At 51.6% G+C, this 17342-nt stretch overlaps 4 protein-coding genes and 2 pseudogenes across 4 annotated transcripts; 3 read left to right on the forward strand and 3 right to left on the reverse strand.

Annotated features, from left to right (window-relative positions):
* Nucleotides 1–135: 135 nt before the first annotated feature.
* SAPIO_CDS4154 (uncharacterized protein) lies at nt 136–2308 on the forward strand (the record flags this gene model as incomplete). Its single annotated transcript, XM_016786775.1, has 7 exons — nt 136–201; nt 262–435; nt 550–759; nt 830–958; nt 1033–1433; nt 1505–1872; nt 1971–2308. 7 exons carry the CDS (start codon nt 136–138, stop codon nt 2306–2308), a joined length of 1686 nt encoding a protein of 561 aa, XP_016643751.1.
* A 1089-nt stretch (nt 2309–3397) lies between these two features.
* Nucleotides 3398–4714, forward strand: SAPIO_CDS4155 (uncharacterized protein; the record flags this gene model as incomplete). Its single annotated transcript, XM_016786776.1, has 3 exons — nt 3398–3438; nt 3503–3907; nt 4612–4714. The coding sequence occupies 3 exons, from the start codon at nt 3398–3400 to the stop codon at nt 4712–4714; spliced, it is 549 nt and encodes a 182-aa protein (XP_016643752.1).
* Nucleotides 4715–6972: 2258 nt separating this feature from the next.
* SAPIO_CDS4156 (putative peptide transporter ptr2) lies at nt 6973–8875 on the reverse strand (the record flags this gene model as incomplete). The annotated part of the gene is made up of 2 exons (XM_016786777.1): nt 6973–8513; nt 8599–8875. 2 exons carry the CDS (start codon nt 8873–8875, stop codon nt 6973–6975), a joined length of 1818 nt encoding a protein of 605 aa, XP_016643753.1.
* Nucleotides 8876–10524: 1649 nt separating this feature from the next.
* SAPIO_CDS4157 lies at nt 10525–12279 on the reverse strand (annotated as a pseudogene; the record flags this gene model as incomplete).
* Nucleotides 12280–13571: 1292 nt separating this feature from the next.
* On the reverse strand, nt 13572–15266 carry SAPIO_CDS4158 (annotated as a pseudogene; the record flags this gene model as incomplete).
* A 553-nt stretch (nt 15267–15819) lies between these two features.
* On the forward strand, nt 15820–17169 carry SAPIO_CDS4159 (Uncharacterized protein; the record flags this gene model as incomplete). The annotated part of the gene is made up of 2 exons (XM_016786778.1): nt 15820–16054; nt 16154–17169. The coding sequence occupies 2 exons, from the start codon at nt 15820–15822 to the stop codon at nt 17167–17169; spliced, it is 1251 nt and encodes a 416-aa protein (XP_016643754.1).
* Between the last annotated feature and the right edge of the window lie 173 nt (nt 17170–17342).

Here is a 17342-nt window from a genome sequence, read left to right on the forward strand (position 1 = left end):
ATCCACAGCACGGGAAAGTTAAAATAGAACTGTGCCCCGTGTTTCTCGACGTCTTCCCAGATGCCCCAGAACCCGTCAGTCTTCTTATTTCGATCTTCTAACTCGTAACAAGGACGAATGAGGAGCACTGAAGCTATGGCAAAGTCAAACTACTCTTATCTGCCACGAGCAGCACCAGCCTCTATCAAGTGTCCCTACGAGGTACTCCCAAATCCCCCCCTGAACCCGTACAGATTCCGATATTACTGACTGCCTGCTTAGGGTAGTATTCTACTCCAGACGGCACGATACAACAAAGGCTCCGCTTTCCCCGATGATGAACGGAAAATCTTCAAGCTCTATGGTCTCGTACCGCCGAGGATACAGACTTTAGACGAGCAGGTGGAGAGAGCTTATCAGCAATACAAGAGCCGCCCCGACGACTTGGCGAAGAATGTCTTTATGGCCAGCATGAAAGCACAAAACGACGTGCTCTATTATAAGGCTAGATCTCATGCGAATCACTATTTGAAGAGGAGAAGACACTTCCTAGCTAACAGTACTACCTAGTTACAGCTGCTGCAAACTTATTTGAAGGAGATGTTTAGTGTGATCTACACGCCAACAGAAGCCGACGCCATCCAAAATTACTCGCGCATCTTCCGAGACCCAGATGGCTGCTTCCTAAACATAAGAGATCAAGATAAGATCGAGGAGTGTCTCTCCAACTTTTCGACGCCCGACGACATTGACTACATTGTTGTCAGTGATGGGGAGCAGGTAATATTTGAAACCTTAACGTATGTGGTGGGTCTTCGGAACGGCTAATGCTCTGGCCTCGTCAGGATAGATTCTAGGAATCGGGGATCAAGGCGTGGGTGCCATCTTGATTTCCATGGCTAAGCTGGCCATCGCGACTATCTGTGGTGGAATTCATCCCTCGAGACAACTTCCCGTCGTTTTGGATTGTGGAACAAATGTAAGAACTCACGGTCACGCTCAGCTAAATCATGTCAGCCCACGCAGATGACCACTAATCTTTGGGTGCGGCAGAATTCTGAACTCCTTAACGACGAATTGTATTTGGGCCTCCCACAGCCTCGTGTTCGGGGTCAGGAATACTTCGAGTTTGTGGATAAGTTCATTCGGGCTGCGAGAAGAAGATTCCCCAAAGCGTACATCCATTTTGAAGACTTTGGTGTACACAACGCGAGGAGGCTCCTCGACAAGTACTGCTCGGAGATTGCCTGCTTCAACGACGACATTCAAGGAACGGGATGCGTGACGTTGGCAGCCATTCTCACCGCACTCCATGTTAGCAAGGTCAAGTTGAGTGATGTTCGCGTCATCTGCTTCGGTGCTGGCTCAGCTGGGACAGGTATTGCGGAGCAGGTTAGTGACGCAATCGCCACCGAATCGCAAAAGCCGAAGAGCGAGGCCATGAAACAGATCTGGTACGTTCCTATGGGAAGCAAATTGCGCACTTCGCAAAGAAGGATTGGTACTGACGGATATAATACTGTAGGTGCATTGATAAACAGGGCCTCTTGCTTAAATCACAAGAGGACAAACTCAATCCAGCCCAAGTCCCATTCGCAAAGGATATTGGCGAGTGGCCCGACGTCGAGAACGTCGATCTGCTTTCCGTGGTCAAGAAAGTAAAACCACATATCTTGATTGGCACCTCCACCAAACCCGGAGCCTTTACGGAGGAAGTAGTCAGGGAAATGGCGAAACATGTTGAGCACCCAGTCATATTCCCATTGAGCAATCCAACCCGCCTTGCCGAGGCGAAACCTCAGGATATCACCAACTGGTCAGACGGTCGAGCGTTGATCGCGACAGGGAGTCCATTCCCCCCAGTGGAGTACAACGGCACGCAAAAGGAGATCGGTAAGGCAAAGATGGACACGCCTCCCCCCCCCCCCCCCCCCCCCCCCCCCCCCCCCCTTTTTCGGACCAAATGAACGTCATGCTAATCCCGGCGACAGCGGAGTGCAATAACTCGACGATCTTCCCCGGCATCGGCCTCGGGGCCATTTTGTCTCGCACGCGACTCGTATCCGCGAAGATGCTGGTCGTCGCATCCAAAGCACTGGCGGCTGAAGCTCCCGCTCTGTATGATCTTATAAAGCCATTACTCCCCGATGTTGAGGAAGTGCGGGAGCTTAGTGTAAGGGTCGCCAAGGCTGTTATTCAATCAGCTGTTGAGGACGGGCTGGCGCAGGAAGAAGGGATCCCAAGCGACGAGTCCGAGCTGGAGGAGTGGATACGAGTGCAAATGTGGGAGCCGAAGTATCAGCCACTTGAGAAGATTGAGAAGGACTGAGCTAATAGCTTATGCATATATGAATAAATTGATTTTATGGGTAATATTTAGTCCTTAGGTGGTTTGTCCACGTTAAGGTTTGCTCAAGGACTCGATGTAAACTAGGGCGAATACCACCATCTTGAGGGACCAGCGAATCCTGTAAGTTGAAATGCATTCGTGTGTGACATAGACGATTCGTTTTTTCTCCGCATCAACTTCGTGTTCTTCAATGCATTCCGGAGCAGTTCTAAGCCCGCCCTGCTGGCTATTTTGGGGAACAGGTAGCAGAGCTGCACTCCTTATTGCTTCATTGGTGTCGAGGTACAACTCGCTATCAAAGTCGGCTGTGCGTCCTAATAATAAAAGGTCAGGGCTATATATAGCCAGGGGAGAGTCTGGAATTGGTCAGGTTACGTCTGAACTCCGAAGTGTGCGGAAACATAAATGTATCTGGTTGAAACGCGACGCCAGTCCGGGACCGAGGAGACGGCCCATAAGCAGAATCGAGGTCTCTCGGGCTAAAAGACAAGTAAGAATCATGCATCTGTGGCCCTCTCCAAGTCTCCGCCCTGCTGCGGAACACGGTCGATGATAATTAGCCTTTATGGTTTTATGGGAACACGCGGCCTTGGAAATGGACAGTCTCCTCTCATCAGCGCCCGCCAATTCAGCCATACTGATTACTGACATGTCAATCAAAATTTGGTACCGTGATTGGTTCGCGACTTTACCGACATTAGCATCTCTCTGCCTTGACGTGCGAGCCCCTCTTCCTTGTCTTTGCCCCTTTGCTATTTTAGACACTAACGAACAGGCATGTGCCTTGGGGGTCGATAGCTGGAACGTTCCGATATCCAGGAATTGAGTGAATCTATAATCCTGATGCGGAATGCCCAGACGGCTCCAAACGAGCTGAATCCTAGATACTTCAGATGCGGCCGAGTAGATTTAGATACCCATCTATATTTACCAACATCCCGTCCGTTCCGTTACTTTACTAGATGTAATGCCCCGAGTTAAATCTCGAGGGGCCCGTGGCCCCTCTTCTTCCTTTGTTACCAGCTTCATCGCACCTTCTTGGGGGGACGACAGCTACGAAGGATTACGATGCGATTCTATCTAGCTCTGGCGCTGGTCGCCCTCACTCGGTGAGTTCATTGCATTTCCCCATACAGAAAGCGAAGTTGTCGGGAGACTAACACTTTGAAATAGCGCCGTTTCGGCTCAAGGCGTCACGCTCACGCCGACCACTGTCTGCAAGGGCTCGACCTGCGCTGGAAGCCCGGAAACCACAGGGCCCGAAATCCCCCAGGACCCGACGAATATTAGCGATGTCGACGTTATTACCGAGACCGAGACCGTGACGGAGACCCAGGTTACGACGGAAGTCAAAACTGAAACTCAAAGCGTGACGGAAACCACTACTTCGGTGATCATTTCGGTCCAAGAAGTGACTGTCACAGAGGAGGTGACGCGGATCGTCACCCTCACAACAGAAAGAGTCGTCGAGCGCACATCTACTATAACCCAAGCCGTGACCCTGCCGTGTGCTCCACAGGCCGCTTGCCCGACACTCACGAGGACAGGCACGGCTTGCAGGACCTGCCTACTACCCGGGTGCGTAACCAGCGTACGACTTACGCGGCCGTGCGGGTGCCCGGCTGCATTACCTACGTCCACGGTAAACTTTGCTTGCAATGATGGTGACCCGGGCGTGTGCAATCGCATTGGATGTACGACGATGTACGATGTGGTCACACAAGCGGGTTGCTGAAGCTCGCTGGCAGTCAATATCGGGCGCTTCCTCGGGCCCATGGCGGTTCATCGAGTGGGTACATTGAATTCAAAGGGTTGGTGAGAAAGAAATAACACGCCTACAGAGGTATGATTATTAGCATATTCGGAATGGCAAGAATAGACAGTTTCTTCAAATCGTGGGAGAATGCATCGCCCGTAAGGCACTATTCTACTTCAGAATAATCCACTAGGCTCTCAGACGACAGTAATGTGTTCGAACTTAATTTCCTAATACCCCCAATGCTCACATCTGGGGAATGCGTATCCTTGCCATGTTGAAGATTAGCCAGCCACATCGACTGAAACTGGGCATGTGGTTCTTGCGATACTCACGATCGTAGGGCAACACCCAGAACTCGGTTGCATTAACCCAACACCAATCTGTCGTGAGCTGTGCCCTTCTTAGTTAGCCGCAAGAAGCTCAAATGGCAGTCGGGACTTCCTCACCATCCAGGACATAGGATCGCTCGGCATCCCCTGATGAAAACACTGACTAATAGCCGTTTGGTTATACTCATAGATAGTCACAATACCGCACGTTTCGTTGGTAACGATGCTCCTGCAGCTGTGGCAGTAGGCGTACTCCTCTCCAATCTGTTCCGCTACCAGGAATCTACGCGAGAGTAGGGCGGGGCCATCTCCCTTATCTCCGGTCAGTCTTTCATCTCGGGCAGACCCGCTTTGGGGAAGGGTTATTGGAGTGCTTGTTAGAGGTTGATCTCGGTATGGACGGGAACCGGATGGTGGCCCGCAAAAGTCCAATTTGCTCCGATCTGGGTACTAGTGATGAGTGCAAGTCAGCTCATGGGATGAGTCGACGATGCAGTTACGTACCAGGCACTCTCCATAAGCCACTGCCACTCACAGCGCAATCGTCTGTCGTCTGATATATCCAACTCCAATTAGCGTCTGCCTTCCTACAAATGAAAGAAAACCCATCAGAAAACCTACTCTGTACCAGTATCTTTTCCAAACATCAGTGATTATAAGCATACGGCCTCTGCGTGTCCTTTGGGATGGGCCAACTAATGCTGGTATTGAACTCACGAATCTCCGAGGACTTCTGTCCCGTTTTCCCAACAGAGCAATGTTATCTCCCGGTCCCGGCCATAGTACGCTACCGATTCGGCTCTCGTCTCGGCGCTCCACTTGCATTCGGAGAGATACCTGACCTTGGCTGCTTGGGTGGTAATCTGCAATGGAATATCTCTGCAGGCGTCCAAATCTCTCTTGTCTAGAAGAAGATGGTTAACGAAGAAGGACGAATAATTGGTACACGGACATCGCATACATTCGCCGGCGTATTCTTTCGTATCAAACTCTGGAACATAGCAATCATCGGTAGTTTTCACTAAGGGAGGACGAAAGTCAGGGCTGGGTGCACAGACGAGACCCAGCTGCCGGAAACGACTCAAACGACATACACCACAGCTGTGTATCTCCAATCAGATCACCGCTGCATCTCACCCGTCAGATTTCTCTAATAGAAGAGGATGGAAAGGCGCGGAGATGGCCGGTAATATTGCTCACTAAGTCCAACATGTAAAGGTCAGGGTGCTTATTGGGTCAACAACGATCGGGCAGAGGGTGTATGGACACTTCTTGCAGCGTGCACCAAACTCGGCACTACCATAACTGACGGTTCTCTGGGGTGAGACTCTTGAAATCTCTTGAGGAACAGGATTTGCCCGTGCAAACGACAGAGCGAAAGTGAGAAAACAGAGAGTAGGTCGGAGGAAAGAGGGAATCGTCATCGTAGCCGAGGAGCGGCGGCAGGCGTCGCTCAGACAAGTTTAACGAGAGACTATCTGGGCTAGCTCAGGTAATGGAGGTAGCGTGTCCTGCTGAGGGATCTTCTTAACGAGAACGAGAAGAACCCACATCTTTATCAAGACATTCCAGGAGTTCATTCGATGGGTGAGGACGAAATTGTCTCGTGCCCACCAAGCTCGCGAGTCTGCAGCTGATACGCCAAAATAACACGACACATGATACCTGGATACTCTCCCCGCTCGGCAAGCCAAGTTGGCGAGCGAATTCTACCAGGTAATAGCAGAATACGAGATAACGATCTCGGGGTAATTTACCCTGGCCCGACGCCGATATTGTTCCAAAGGCATGTCTTGTTGCCTACATCTTAGCTGCAGACTAGTGGACCTTGGCCCTCGCTTTTATGATTTTGAATATCTCATCCTCTACCGTCCCAGGTGGTTTTGAATTGGAGAAGAGTTACAGTTGAGGCAGGAGGTGGGGGGTTGTGATCCAAAAGAGGGAGACAGCCAACTCGTCGTGTCGCCGACTGTGAAGACATTTTAAATGTCTAAAGTCGGACTTCACCCCCTCCGCACCTGCCTGCCGAGGAGCATACGGAATTTACGGCTTGATATACTTCGTATACAAAGATACACTAGAGGACCGTAACTGCGTCACCTCTTACGAGTCTACTCTGTCAAAATTATAAGAGGTCTCTATGTTCTGTAGCTCGGGCAAGGTCAGAGGGCTCAATCAGTTCAGCTGGTTTTGCTCATTTTCATCGTTGCTAGCAAGACGCCAAGTCGCGTATGGGTTGAACGGGGCAGTACGAGTGGTCATGCTACTTGAAGGCCAAGGCAGAGGTCATATCAGCAACGGCTAGTCTCGAAAGCACTCGAGATCAAATATTATCGATATTTCCTAACTACGTGCAAAGGAACTGGGACAAGAACGCCAGTTTCTTATGGCAAGTCCGCTCCACTCAACGTGATCCGCATCGCTCGAAGTGACACAGCTCGCCCGGTGGCGCCTGCCGAGCACATCTTGACTCATAACATTTTAAGTAGCAGAACCCGCTTATGCCAGAAGCATTAATTGAAAGGAGCGAATGGCACGTGAATGGCACGTGATCCCTACGCAACCGACTTGTTCTCCAGTTCCTTTTCCACGTTCCGGCCGATATATGTCGACTCCGGCAGAGCATTAAGGGCATCCTCCTCCTTGTCCAGCTTGCGGAAGCAAATCCAAAAGCCCGTGCCACCGCAGGTCGAGATGATGGCAACGGTAGTGTAGAGCCAAACAAGTAGCGGATCCCTAGCGAGACCAGTAAAGGCCTGGGCGATCGCACTGGAAAAGGCGTGCACGAACCAGAAGACGCCGTTAACGAGTCCTCGCATGTTCCGCGGGGCCTTGGTGAAGGCGTACTCGAGACCCGTAATAGACGCCATGACTTCGGAAAGCGCGATGAGTACGTAAGCAGGCGTCTGGATCCAGACGCTCATATCCGGGGGCCCGCGTTCGTCGTAGCAATCCCGGTCGTTGGCATTGTAACCGCATGGAGACCGCACGTAGATGAAGTGCTGGATAATGGCGGCTATGGCCATGGAGAGAGCGGCAATGAAGAAGCCGAGGGTGATCTTTCTGATGGGAGTGAAGCGGAACCCAGTCTTGGCAATGGCCGGGTATACGAACTTATCACAGACAGGAATGAGAATGAGCAGCGCGAAAGGATTCAAGTTCGATACGACGTCATTTGGCACGCCACCTAGCCTCATACTTCCTGCTTGGTTTACGAGGTTCGAATTCATTTGGTTGTAGGCGAGCCAGAATATGGGATACCAGAGGAACACTGCGCAGGCTTTCAAACCTCGGCGAACTTCGCCAACCCATGCGTCGTCGAAAGTCATGAAGGAAGGTTTGTCAGCAACTTGACTGGGTCGGATGCTGTCCCAGAAGTAATCCTTGTTGAAGGCGCCAATGCCGTTCTTCTTAATGCCGTAGGTCACTAGGGCGATAGACTTGCCGAGGACGGAACCGGTCGGGGGGCGTTTCGCGTACTTGTTGCGGCAGATGAGCATGATAATTGGGCAGAGGAAGAAAAGAATGGTCGGCAGTAGGTAAGCGAGCCAGAAGCCGACGTACTTCTCGGCGTAGACCATGGAGATCTGACCTGTCAAAGCACCGACGTTGATGAGGAAGTAGTAGCGCATGTAGACGCGAGAGATGGTCATCACGGGATCCACGATTACACGCTCGCCAGACGGGAGCGTTTCGACAGTCGCGCGAGGCTGGGTCAACTCGTACTGCTCGGCGACAAGCGGGGAAATGTTGGCCTTGAACCAGCCGACACCCGCGCCGAAGAATAGCAGGCCCACAATGAAACATCCGAGAGCGCCATTTGGATGGCTTATGACACTGGGAATGGCGGCGACGACGATGATAATGTGACCAATAATTGCAATGACGATGGCATATTGGATGGTCAGGTAACGGCCCCAATAAGTGTCCGCCAGATACCCACCGAGAAGAGGCATGAAATATGACCAGAACGTATTGAACATGACGACGGAGAAGGAGACTTGCTGGCCGAGGCCCAGGGCGCCAGCTTGCCCGTCGGTGCCAGCGGCGCCAGTCGTCGAGCCCTCGGGGAGGGGCATGGCAATGAAGTTGACGACTGGTACAGGCGGAAGAAAGCTTCGCATTAGCTGTGGCGAACTAACGCGACTGGGGTTTTTGGGGGATTGATAGGTAAGACCTACAGACGGCGGTGGTACCGTAGTACGCGAAACGCTCCGCCATCTCAACGATACCAATCGTGTAGATTAGCCAATTCACTTTTCCATGAACATGGCGAAGAGTCTCCGTTTCCTCGGCGGTAGGATAGACCTCGCCGTTGGGGCCGGACAAGGACTCGGCATCATCGGCGTAATGTGGGGGCTCGGTCTTTTCAGCAGACCGGTTTTTCTCGGGGTCGACTGTGGCACCGGCAGGGCGCTGAGTTCCCTCAACGATGTCAAGATCCGCACCGGTCGCCATTACGATGTCTGGCAGATTATCTGCGTGTTCGAGGATAACGCTATTCTCAAGAGGGACAGAAGCAGACACAGTACTTCCAGGAAGTAGGTACTTGGTTGGCGGGGGAGAAAGGGAAGGGTGGAAAACCCCGTCGGGCAGCACGAAGGGGGGGCATGTGATATTTGAACTACCCAGGGTCCTGTCGCATCGCCTCGAGTCATGTTACAGCAGGGCGCTCAAAAATGTCGAGTTAACCAGGTTTCACGAAATCAGTCCAACTGAAGTTTTGCGGAGGGATTGGTAGTCACATGAAGTCAAGTAAATAATAGAGCTTGGCGGCCTGGGAAGGAAGCTCGAAACCAAACTTAATCTGGAGAGCTTTGGATGGAGTGTGAGCGTCGACGATCATGAGGTAACTGATTCGTATGGGACACAGAGAAGCTTCTGCTTTGGGCTTCCCCGCAGCGTCTCACAGCCACCAATATGCATGGGCGGCCTTGGCGAAAACGGCGAGCCCAAGAAGGGAACTTGCCGAAGGAGATAAGATTAAATCAGGGTACCAAAGCTCCCCCGGTACGAAATAATGATACGATCGACCATGGAGAATGGATGAAGGCGGACTACTGTGCGGACGGTGGGATGGGGATACAATGACGCCTATGGGACGGGAATCGTCCTAAGCGGAAATGAAGAGGAAAGATATTACTGAAGGAAGCCACCAGAATACAGAATGCTGAGCACGCAGTTCTTGATACTTTGGGTCACAGGCGAAGGAAAAGGTATTCGGGGAGTGCCAGCGGCAGGCGTCGGCGTTAATACCAAGCAGCCTCTGATCAGTTACTCCGAGAGAAGATCAAACTTGTTTGTCAAAAGGTCCTTCGCTTCCTATGTGACAAGGATGAATGATAAGAACTCCAGTCAACGCAGTCGCATTTCTTGTTAATCCAATGCAAGAAGGAGGCTTGGCTTGATTGTAGAAGTCTTGGCCCCAATCGCAAAAAGGAAGGAGCTTCAGGATTTTGGAATTATCAGCAGATGATCAGCAGGGATCTTTGGTTGCATCTGCTCTGTTACCCACACTTTTGAGCTTTTAGCCGATGCTAGGCCTATATTAGCTCTTCCGCAAACCTCCTCCCGTCCTTAATTCGACGTCGTCTCGGGAAAATTTCCCTAGCGTTGATATACCGGCTCTTCCCCTTTTCCTCTGCCGGCACCCCATCTCATTCAAGCTCCAAGTATGAACTACCCTGCATGTCTGTGTACCTATCCTTTTACTGGCAGGATAGGCGTGAGTGGGTGATAACAAGAACGGAAGAGTTCTCTAGAACTGCCTTACTATTGCAAGTAATTATACTTTTACCAGACAGATATGGAAGCAGGTAAACCACACCAACCGGAGTGCTGGAGACCGTTCCTACAAAATGGACTAAAAGATAACATGACCAAAAGAGGCAATTCTGTCATTGCACCCTAGTCTAGCTATGGATATTAACCTAATGTTTATGGGTAGTAGCCGCATTCCCCGGTCTCTAGGGCTTAGTGGGGAGCTCCCTGCCCCCTTGACTTGAATGAGGCCTTTGGGAGCGAGAGCCATTGGGGAGACATTCTTTGCTCGCGAGGCCGATAAGAAGCTTGCGATGGTCTTTGAGATAATATCGACATCAGGCATCCTACATCAATTCCCAACGCAACTCTTTGTTTCGGACAAACGGATCTTCGTCCACATTATACAGAATCGCGCCTTCGGGTGGCTTGAGCAAGTCAAAGACCTGGTCCCACGCACCGCCGAAGTAGCAGCCAATCTCATAACCCTTCCTTGCCGAGTCGCGGAGTTCCTGGAGAAAGTCTTGCCCGTAAGGCACCGGCTCCGCGACATCACCCTCGCCAGTATCCCAATCCTCAAACCAATCATATGGCTCGGCCCCGTACTGGATCGTGCCGTCGCGAGAAGTAAATTTCCAGACTTCCGTAGGGAAGCTGCCTTCGATGTTTTCCGGGACGGGCCAGTAGTACACTTGGAAGCCCCGAGAGCCGGGTGTGTGGTAGCGGCCCCAACACCAATAGGGAGATTCGGCACGGCGAGCGTCTTGGCTGTCAGACGATGCCAGTGATTCCATATCGTCTTCCGCATTGTTATTTTCCTCCCATATATCCGTGGCTATGGGATCGTTAGGGCGATTTCTACAGTACTCCCACGGTACCTCGGTTGACTCCTTGTTGATATATTTTAGCAGTCGCGCACGGTCGGCAAGGTCATCCTCATCATTGAAACCTTCTTGGCGGATCTCGAGATAATCGAGTCGCAGGTCCTCAATTTTCGATAGTCCATCAATAGTGCCGTGAGTTACATTCACGCCGCAGAGCAAGACGCGGCGGATGGTGCTCGCATGTGCTGCAACAAACGGCGCGACCCATTCCGCCGAAAATGAACCGTGGACGGCGAGGGTGCGGAGGTTCTTCCAACCCCCAAGCTGCGGGTCTTTCGATGCCATCAACAGATACCGGACAATCGCCGTCACTTTCTCATCGCTATTACCCCACTCGTCTTCAAAGCAAAGACACAGTTCTTCGAGGGCTTCGGCCGCGTGCATCCATCGTGAAAATTTCACCACATTCTCTCGTTCCCTGTAGGGGTAGAGTGTGTTCCTATCATACGGGGTAAAAGCAAAGCAGAGATCGATGGAACGTAGAGACGTCATTGGAGTAGGATCGGTATCCACAACTAACGCAATGGTTTGGCCGACATCTCTGTCTATCCAGCGGAGGGTATCGATGGAGGTGCCGCCACGCGCTATGGTGGGAAGAACGAATTTCAAGAAACCATCTCGCCTTCTATGCGAGTCACCAAGGATGAGGAAGTTGTTCAGTGTCAAGGGGTAGCTCCCATCACAGAGCACCCGGTCGCTAGACATGGCGGTCGAAGTAATGCATCGAAGGTTAGACAACTTTTCCACCGCGCGGACAAATATCGGAAGGAATTCTTCGAAAATCTGATTGAACTCCTGGAGCTCTTCAGGTGATGCGCGAGACTGGGGGTTATTAGCAACCCAAGGCAGCCACGGGATTTCCTGTGCGGTCCTCTCCATCAGCGAAAGAACCTCCGGAATGCTCGTCTCATCATCTCTGTCGGTGACAGGTACCAGATCCATGGGCAGCGGCCGCGAAGGAGGGTACTCTACAGATACTTCGTCCCAGACAAGCTCTTTGACGAGCGGTGCGAGATGCGGGCTATTCGCAATGGCCAAGAACGCATCGCGATCAGTCTTGAGGCAACTGATGTGGATACGGCGGAAGACATGAGGCGAGACGGCGCGGTGGAAGAAACGATTAACGAGGCGGATATTGGCTCTATCATGGTGAGAAAGATCTGGGCTGGAGAGGATGGTGTCGAGAACCTCCTGCGGAAGTTCAGCCAAGGCAGCCATTGCAGTATCATTGGTGAATAACGGAGCCGAGAGACAACAGAAGCAAAGTTCCACCAAAGACTACGGAAGAGGAGAAAGGAGGAGAAAGGCGATGAACATGCAGCGCAGCTAGAAGGGGGAAGAGAGGAATTGAGGGACTGGTGGTTGGGCGGAGGGAAACACAAGCTTCTATCTAGGCTGCAACCTGCTACAGAAGCAAGGGTTGAAGTCTGGCCCCAACGTCTGTGGAAGCACGTGATGTTGGCAGTTGCCAATGATGTGGGAAAACAAGAAAAAGAAAACAAGTAAACAAGGGGGGACTAGCAATTGGGCACCAAGATGAGCTTTACTGTTGATTGTTGGGCCAAGCTAAGGACTTAGATACACCGTTTTGCGTGCATTAGTGCATCGCATCGGTGCCATTAGGCGAGAGGCAAGTTGATGAATACATGCCCAGCGACCTACTCCCTAAATCTTTTCGATTTAGTGCAAGATACGAATGAGTCCTCGCTCGCCAATCAAATATCGTTGTGTATATCGACCGAGCTCGTTGGGTAGGTTTAAGTGAACGTAGGGACAAAATGACGCTCTTCCGACCCCAACACAAACTGCATCCCACACAATAGTAAAACCGATCTTTCTGTTCCCGAGCCTATGTTCACAAATATAGATATCTCTATAATATATAGATCTCTATATGTCTCCTCGTGTTTTTATGTTCCAGGGGACCCTGCCAGAGACGGTAATGAGACATGAGCGTCATTGGAGGGCACCCGAAGTGTGTACTGGTGAAGAGAATGCTGATAAAGTTTGAAGCTGCGTAGTTTAAACGACGGGATTCATAGTATTTCATACAACTCATCCCGCGGGCCAGGTTCGTACTGCGCAGAATCACTTCACTCAAGACCACTATTTATCTCATATCGAATTCACGGAGATGCTTGCAGCTCACTACCAGCCGCGCCGCCTCAGGAGGACCATTCTCGGAGAATCCGACACCATCTTGACTCACAGACGCCAAATGGAAAATCAGTCCATCAAGGTATGTAGATTGGCATTATGTATGATCAGGAAGCTAGTGATCCTCATCAAGGCTGAAAAGAGTCTGCCAGCGTGGGGCAAGGCTAACGGGAGTATTGCCGTGATACTGACTGGAGAAGAATATCGTATATACATTCTGAGAGTTGCAACACTGAACAGTTGCAGGCACTAAAACACCAGTGGGAAAGCTAACTCGTAATCTTCGTCAGGACGATATTAGTAACAGAGAAGAAAGGCTCGGAAGCAGGATCAACGTGTCCAGGTAATCGTTTTCAATGGTTCTGGTTCCCAACATCCCAGTAGAGATCCGGGTTCAAAAATTGGTCAAAGTCTATGTCCTGGAGACTCGGTATTTCGGCCGCCAGTCCGCTCAACCAGCCCAGATCCTCCAGTTGCGGAGCGCAAGAGGTACCCCTGGCGTTTTCTCCGTCAGGGACGGGATACTGTTCGAGTATCTCCCTCAGTCTAGATGCACATCTCTCCTTCCGTTTTTGGTGTAGCAGGATAAGCAACGATGCGGTTCCGAGAGCTTCCTGTGTAGCCTCTGTCTTGTATACAGCCGCAACATTGCTAAGGCAATCCATTGCCTCCCTTAACTGCGATATCGATGCGTAGGTGTCAATGGCAAGGAGTATACACACGACTTGAAACGGGATGTTGGCCATGTGATGCCACGGCGCACGTTGTTCCAGGAGACTCCGGGCAGCCTGAATACCCTCTAATGTGACTGACAATATTTGTTCGAGAAGAGGTGCGGTAAAGGCTGCATTCAGAGACTTCAGGCGTCGGCAAAGGCAGAGCACCAAATTGCAACGAGCGAGGATCGAGGGAGGGACAGTGTGAGTGCGGCGAAGAATGGTGTCCAGGGCTGCCTCCAGCTCTGCTGGCTCCGGAGCCCTTCCAGGATCGAGAATTTCAACGTACGGCAAAAGTTCCATGAGCTCGGCGGTATAGTCTCCCGGTCTTGGGGAAGGAACAATGGTAGTCGCATTGTGTAATACAACCCTCGAGCGACCAATGTCGAAGGACATCCACGTGTTGAGATGCTTGGCGACCCCGAAGAGTCTGCGGCGTACCTCCGGGTCGATGTCGTCCCTTGCGAGGGGCAAGACGGTGTCTTTGGATGGCTCGCAATGTAAGCCGCCTGCCTCGACCATGTGCATGAGAACGCAGCTGGCCATCCATGCCATGTGTGGCGTTCCCGTGATTCTTAAGTAGGTGACCCGTAAAGCCCACGCCGTGATACTCGCCATCGTCGGAATATCCGATAATGACGCCTCCAGAATTGACCTGGCTGCTTGCACCAGACTACGCTCAACGGGCCCAGGCTTCACGTTTGAGTAGAGGCACCCCAGGGCCGCAACGCCGCAGAGAACACCATCGTAAGGACCATGTAACTCGGGGTTCATCCATCGGTTCTCGACATGCCATTCTAGTTCCTGGCGGTCGACGAAGCCATAAACGGGGTCTATCTTGTCAAAATAGACTGCTGTGAGGGACTGCATGTCCGATTTCGGTAATAATCCCGTGATCGGTTGAGGCCGTTGAAGTTGAGGTCCAAGACTGTTGACATCATCGCGGGCACCAAGAAATGTGTTCCACGCAAACAAGTGCATGCGCGGGGCATTTTTGGGGTCGATCTTGAGAGCGAGTTTCCGCGCGAAGGCTGCCCCCGAATTTGCCTCCAGGGACCGGAGATGGTTATGAGCATTCGATAGCGACGGTTCGCTGTCGCTGACAATCATGGAAGGACTGTTATACGACGCCGGAGTGTAAATCGGAGGCGGCGGGACCGGGGCGGCGGCGCGGGGCCTCTTCTTCCCCCGTGACGTGGTCTCTTGATACGTGCAGTCATACTCGTACCTGATGCAGGGTCCGCAGGGTTGATGGCTATCGCACTTCCTCTTGAACACTCGGCATGTCTCGCATGCTACCTTTGAACGTCGCCGCTTCTGCACACTGGACATTGAGGTGGAATTGGAGGGGTTTTTGGGGATGGGGGAAATATGCAGCTTGAAGGTTCAAGCTTGGCGACGACACTAACGGATGCTGCTTCGGCACTTGACTCGAGTCGTGGTGAAGAGCGAGTCCGAGTTTGTCTCACTCTTGTCACGTGCCAGTGGCGTGGACGTTCTGGGCTGGACAGAACTCTGGGATCTTCTAATGGAAAACGGCCAATAATGCGAAAAAAAAAAATTGAAAATTGCGCTTCAACTCTCGTTATGTTGAGCTGGGGAGCTCTTCTGCCATTACTCGGTATGGTCAAGGAGTGAACGTCTTAGTGGGTTCGGGCGTAAGAGAGACGGCAAAATTGGGAAGATCGGGTAGGACGGGAGGTACGGCAAGAACGGAAGATCGCTCAGATCTGGCATCGTGTTAGTGGAAGGGCGTATACAAATACGGAGAAGCGCACACGAAGAGATTTATGTCAGGACGATTTTTTTTAATTTCTTGGATCGCATATTCTCATTCGAATTTGATACCAAAGTTTAGCGGTATTACATGTCTCCAATCAACACCATGCAAGTTATACAAGGGCAAGGTGACCAGCCCACTGCGTCAAACCTCATCATGAATCAGGACCCCGAGAAGGCGAATTCTGTCGAACAACTAAGTGCCTATTCGGATGGCAACGATCAATCGGCAGATGCCCAAGATGTCCAGCCCCTTCCACCTCCGGACGGGGGATTGATGGCGTGGGTTCAAGTTTTGCTGATGCACATTGTATTTTTCAATACATGGGGAGTTGCCAATGGTTTCGGAATCTTCCAGGAATATTATTCAAAAACACTCGACCAGTCTCAGTCCGCAATCTCATGGATCGGAAGCGTGCAAATGTTTTTTCTATTCTTAGTCGGGGTAGTCTCGGGACGCGCCACCGATGCCGGGTACTTTAAGATCACCTTCACGCTAGGTGTAATCCTCCAGGTTTTCGGGATATTCATGACCTCTCTTTGCACACAGTATTGGCAAATCTTCCTTTCACAGGCCGTTTGTCTTGGCCTCGGTAACGGCTGCACATTTTGCCCTGCGCTAGCTGTCTTATCCACCTACTTCAAAAGGAACCGGGCCCTTGCCGTCGGGCTGGCCGCTGCCGGCGCGGCTACCGGCGGGCTTGTCTACCCGGCCTTGATAAATCAACTTATCAATCACGACGACGTCGGATTCCCCTGGGCGATGCGAGCCATGGGCTTCATCATGCTGGCCACTTATCTTCCCTGTCTTATTTGGTTTACGCCTCGCATACCACCGCGGAAGGCGGGGCCGTGGATTGACTATTCGGCCCTGAGGGAAGTACCATTCGTTGCGTTTACGCTGTGCATGTTTCTCAACTTTTGGGGGCTGTACTTTGCCTTCTTCTACATGGGAACGTTCGCGCGGGACAAGATCCATGCTTCTGAGCCCGCCAACTTGATCATGGTGCTCAACGCGGTCGGCATAGTTGGGCGCATCGTGCCGAACATCATCGCCGAGAGGTGGACGGGTCTTCTTAACATCACAATCCCCCTCAGCGCTCTAGCTGCCATCTTGATATACTGTTGGGCGGCGGTGACAACCGAAGCCGGATTATACGCCTTTGCCATCGTCAACGGCTTCGTCGCAGCCGCCCTGCAAGCCCTTTTCCCCACGCTCGCAACGACGATGTCTCCCGATCCGAGCAAGGCGGGAACTCGGGTTGGGATGGTTCTTAGCGTTGTTGGTATTGCCTTGTTGATTGGCCCGTCTATCTCGGGCATTTTGATCGAGCGTGGTCATGGTGACTATCTCTACGCTCAAATCTTGGCTGGTTCTGTGGTCTTTCTCGGCGCAATGGTTGGGATTGTCGTGAGAATTGCAAAAGGCGGTTGGGTTCTTAGAATAAAGGTATAGACTGGCATAACTATGGGATATAAACAATGATGGCATTTGGATATGAATTGATAGACTTTTCCTTACTCTTAGATCTTGCTAGCTATGTTTTGCGGTCGTGGTGTTTCTTCAGTTGATGGCATTGCATTGTCAACGAGGGTGGGAAAAAAACGAAAAGACAAAAACAGGCAAAA

Source organism: Scedosporium apiospermum (assembly GCF_000732125.1).
Source record: "Scedosporium apiospermum strain IHEM 14462 chromosome Unknown SEQ_SAPIO_0090, whole genome shotgun sequence".
NCBI classification, from domain to species: Eukaryota; Fungi; Ascomycota; class Sordariomycetes; order Microascales; family Microascaceae; genus Scedosporium; species Scedosporium apiospermum.